The following is a 5,112-nucleotide window of genomic DNA, read 5'->3' as shown; positions in this document are numbered from 1 at the left end:
GATATGTTGGTTATTGCAGAAAGCTCCAATTTAGGTTGCAATTCTGGACAGCAAGTGTTCTTTATAGCAGCGATGGTGGGAGGAATGAGTTGTGCATAATCAAACGTTGGAGTAGGTATATGTTTAGGACCTTGTGATATTATTTGATGGATATTTGCTGGTGCATTTGCAAGATTATAATATGGAATCTCAATGATTTTACTTCGTTTGTGGCAGGATGTTTTCTGTAACCAATAATATTTACTATTCAATTTCTTAAACCACATTAAATTACTTAAGCATTGCAATGGTAGTAGGCAAATATTTATATGGGAAAACCTTTACATATCTGCTGCTTTGCCGTGTAATGTGCTGACATTGGAAATACCACAGCTATGGATAACTTTATTTAAACAATCCAAGTTATAATTTTGTAATCTGATTTTATTCCACTACCATGCACGGCACCATTACTCAATATTTATGTTTTGTGGAGTTATTACAGCATATTGAATAAAAATTGAATAAATAAAAATATTTATTTATTCAATTTTTATTAATTTGTTCTATATTCCAACATGTGCATTACGTAATTTGAAAAGTCTGTTAAAAGCTGTCAATTCAAAAAAAAGGTATTCGATTTCGCCTGAAGATGACGGTTGTAAACTGTTGAAAGTAGTACTAGCTAGCATATCTGAAATTTAACAAATTGCTGTCAATAATGCCGCAACACGGAAGTGTCCTATATTTAATTTCTAAACACTGGCGTGAAGTGAACTATATTTGCAATAATAGTATAACCTTTAGGTAAATAGCATGTGTCTTGTGAGAACCTCATAGGTTACCAGATGGATTTTATAAAAAAAAGTATAACAGACTTTTCAAAATTTAGCTGAAACTATTTTTAAAGCAGTTCAAAAGTGCAGTAAGTTTCTCAAATACAGTAGTGTAGAGTCCTACAAATATCTCAATCTGCTACTCATAGTCCAATCTTGCAATTCTGAAATAGAGTAGTATTTTATGAAATAACAAAGGATAGTCAATGGGTAAGGTAACATCTGGAATGAGTTACTTTAAAAGTAAAGTATTATTTACCAGATTAGAGTTGTTCTTGGTCTATCGTTTTCTTGTAGCAAGATGTGACTTTGGTCTAAATGAACTAGTTAACATACACATTTTATAAAATGAAAACTCTACTGGACAGAATGTTATCAAACTTGGTAATAGTGTACAGGATGTCATGGGATTTTATTTTCTGTGGAAAAAAAAAGTTCAAAAACTCACCACCAACGAGAAATGGCATTGTCTGCAATATTGTTAAGCGAAATAAGACATGAAGACATCATTGTAAATGTTTTTAATTAGTTTTAAAATGCTTTACAGAGCATGTTCAAATGTGGTGTCCGCCATTTTTGATAAGCAAGTTACATTGCATTACAGTAATACCCCGAACTTACGTGATAGGTGGGACCGAGCAATAACCGCTTAAGTCGAATTCGCGTAAGCCGGGGTATAATTTCTCAATGTGTGCAAAATCCAAGTCGGATGTATGTAAGCTAGTAAATGTTCTCATTAATCTTATCTCGTCTTTTGATTCGTTCATTGTTACAAGAAATCATCACATAGTCTGTCAAGTCTCCGTAGATATAACAAACACACAAATAAATAACACAAAATAAATTGTAGCTATGTGTCAATTCTGCGCAACAGGTCCGAACATGTAAGTTGAACAATAGTGTGGAGGGAATGAGTAATCAAGAGTTGCGTGGCGCTCACACAAAAGACGGATCGACGAGATTTGAAAATCGCGTAACTCCGGGTTCGCGTAAGTCGAGGTATCACTGTACTGTGTTCTCAACAGTAGCTCTTAGCATATCAGAAGTAACCCCAGAAATAGTTTTGTTTTAAAATTGATTAAAAACATTTCCAACGATGTATTAATGTCTTATTTTGTTTAACAATATTGCAGACAGTGCCATTTTTTGTTGGTGGTGAGTTTAACTTTTTTTTCCACAGGAAATAAAATCCCATGACGTCCTGTACCCTATTACTAAGTTTGATAACATTCTGTCCAGTAGAGTTTTCATTTTATAGCCATTTCAAAGTGGAACTTTAATTATAAACACTTTGTATTATAAGCTAATGTTCTTAGATTACTTTATACATAACATCTATTTGTCTCTCAACTAATTAACTAGATTTATACTTTAATGAATTTCACACAGCTATTTGTTCATCAGTCACTCTTCTAAAAAAATTTTGTTTTGTATATTTAATATTTTATTAAACTACTTAATTCAGTAATCTTGAGTTTGATTTAATTGTAAAGTGATACCTCAGGATACGAACGCCCCAGCATACGAAATTTTCAGGATACGACATGAAATTCGAACATATTTTTGCTCCACGATATAAACAAAAAACTTGCCATACTACGCTACATTAGTTCGCTGCGCCATTTTTTATTCACTTCTGTTCATTGGTCTTAGTCCGCTTGTTTGTTTCGTTGTAGAAGGATCTCGCTTGATAAAGAAAATCTTGAGATATTATTAGAAAGTGACTGATTTTATTGAAAAGAAACATCCCCAAAAGGTTTACACTAGCCGTATTGCTGCTCAGAGTAATGACATTTGCCTAAGTCATTTTATAAACATTTTAAAAAGTAGGCAAAGCCAAACCTCTTTGGATAGATATTTTACCAAGTGCCCTCTATCCAGTGAAAGTGCTGGTGGAAGTGAAGGAAGGAAAGAAAGCAAAAAGCAGTGAATAAAAATTTAAATATATATATATGTAAAACAATGCTAATTTTTAAAAATCTTTTCTAAGTTATTTTTAAGTTATTGTTACATTATGTAAGTTAAGCTTTAGTATCATTTCCCTTCTCCCTCTCTTCCGCCACCAGTTTACACCTCCGTCGTCTATCCTCAAAGGTAAAGCGCAAATAAAACTACATTTTTTTATCAATTATTATTCTATTATGGTTATTTATACATTTCGACTGCTCAGAACAAGAGAGTTACAACTCAAAAATATAGATTTTTCAGGAGAGCCATTTGAAGTTTTCAATTTCAGCTGATAAATCAGGGAGTTGTTTAAAATCAATGGAATTTGGTTTGAATGTTAATTATAGTCATTACATTGAGTTGGAATAATAATATTTAAATGTATTTTCTCTGTTATATTATTACATATTTTTTGAGTTGCAACAGTTTTGCATTCAAAATGTCTTTATTGTTTTCTCAGTTACAACTGTTTGCCATTCTTTTTTACTTAGAACAGCTGTTTGCCATTACATAATAATATACATTTTATATAAAGTTACAGTATTTATTTTAACAGAACAGAAAAATGTAATGTTACATTCTGGTTTTATGAGACCCATGTTGTTCAAACATGACAAACAATAAAAACAAAAGTAAGAAAGTTCACAAAAAATTAACACAGCCATTAAAAAAGTATCACTAATTGTGCTATGGTTTTATCAAGCAAATTAGAGATCAGTCTTTTTCAACACTACTGGAAACTTTCAGAGAATTATAAAATGATGCATGCACGCTTGGAATGACACCACTTTTACACAAGTCCAGCAAATCTTTCTTCTTTCCAGCATCTATCCCTGGTGGTGAAGAATAAGCTGGGTGCAGCATGACTTTGGCAGATCTACCTCTCATTCTTTGTCGAATGTTTAACTTTTCAAAATCCTCTTGCGCATATGAGTGCTTGTAGAAGATGGTATAAGGATCTTGTTTCATGACCTTAATGATCTTAATATTGGGCCAATTCACTAAATTATTATTTTCATTTTTGGAGAAATTGTTTCCCATTTGTTGTGATAAGTCTTTCAAATTGAAGATATCTGCTGTATCTAGTTCAGTCACATTATAAACGCTGCCTTTTTTCTTGGCTAATTTCAGTACTGGTACCCATTGAGCAGGTAGTGTTATTGTCCCACCTTTAACAACTCTTCGTTTTTCACGCTCAATGGTGGAATGCATTGAATCATTCTCATTCTGTGTGTGCCCTTGAATGAGAAATTTGTGAGTAATAGTGTTAATATGGTCTATATTATTTACACAGTATAAAAGTAATGAAGCAATGAATTTATTCTTGTTCTGCCCTGCACAATTATCTGAAAACAAAACTACTTCATTAACTGTATTGGGCAATGAAGTAATGAACTTATAGAGGCATGTTCCAATTTCATTTGAACCTCGTTTGGCCAAGCCTTCATGCCAAAAATAACAGTGGCCCTTACTGTTTGAAATATCATAAATTGTAAAGTTGTAACATGAGAGTTTCCTTTTGTAGTATAAGGAAGAGCACTCACCACAAGGTGAAGGGAGAACTGCTTGGAGATCAAAGCAGCAAGCAATTTTATTTGTATCCTGTTTTGCTGCTTCAATGTCCTTAGTCTTTTCAGCTCTTGACATTTCTTTTTCTTTTATATGTGTGTTATAATTGTCCTGCAATTGTAATTTCTCTGTATCTGTACTGTTCTTATATCCAGTACATATACAACACTGATCTTTTTTCGGCTGATGAAATGAAAGATTAAGTGAATGAAATACCGTTGAGTAAATGTGTTTTTTAGCAAGTGGTAATTCTTTTTCTCTGCAATAGTCTGTGTATAGCCGATACATTTCACTAATGTTTAAGCTGCCATCTAAATACTGTTTGGTTGAATTTCTTCTACAATAGTGTGATTCAACACGTTCAAAAGACAGTATGTGTTCTTTGACATTCTTCAGTATTTCCTCATCAGTTTTTTTTTCTGCTTTCATGTTTTCCCCGGAAGTCATCTTCTATTATTCCATCAGTGGTCTTTGGGTTATATATATAGATAGATTTAGAATGCAAAAGAGTTGCAACTTTATATGCAACTTTCTTTCACCAAGAATGCAATTAATTGAAAGCTGAAAACTGTTAAAACTCAAAATGTAACCCTCTTGAATTCAATAACAGAGTGTATTAGCATATTGCAAAACTGTTATATGTACGTCCCAGAGCCATAATAAGCCATTTAGAGATATAACCTTTATACATAAGATAGAACTCGATACAAGCATTCCCATAAGTACAATAACTAAAACATCGAAAATTTTGAGTTGTAACCCTCTTGCTCTGAGCAGTCGA

The 5,112-nt window shown here is 32.6% G+C and overlaps 1 protein-coding gene across 1 annotated transcript in view; it reads right to left on the bottom strand.

Moving 5' to 3' along the window:
- Positions 1-3,139: 3,139 nt before the first annotated feature.
- LOC111614620 overlaps positions 3,140-5,112 on the bottom strand; it is a 2,501-nt gene continuing 528 nt past the window's right edge. The window contains exon 2 of the mRNA XM_023355984.1: positions 3,140-4,790. Coding sequence (XP_023211752.1) covers positions 3,477-4,778 — 1,302 coding nt within the window. The 5' untranslated portion in view covers positions 4,779-4,790 and the 3' untranslated portion in view covers positions 3,140-3,476. The remainder of the gene's footprint in view (positions 4,791-5,112) is intronic.

Source organism: Centruroides sculpturatus, unplaced genomic scaffold (assembly GCF_000671375.1).
Source record: "Centruroides sculpturatus isolate CEXI.00-Female unplaced genomic scaffold, Cexi_2.0 scaffold2073, whole genome shotgun sequence".
Lineage (NCBI taxonomy): Eukaryota > Metazoa > Arthropoda > Arachnida > Scorpiones > Buthidae > Centruroides > Centruroides sculpturatus.
Note: the sequence above shows the minus strand (reverse complement) of the source record. Positions and strands in the feature narration are given on the sequence as shown.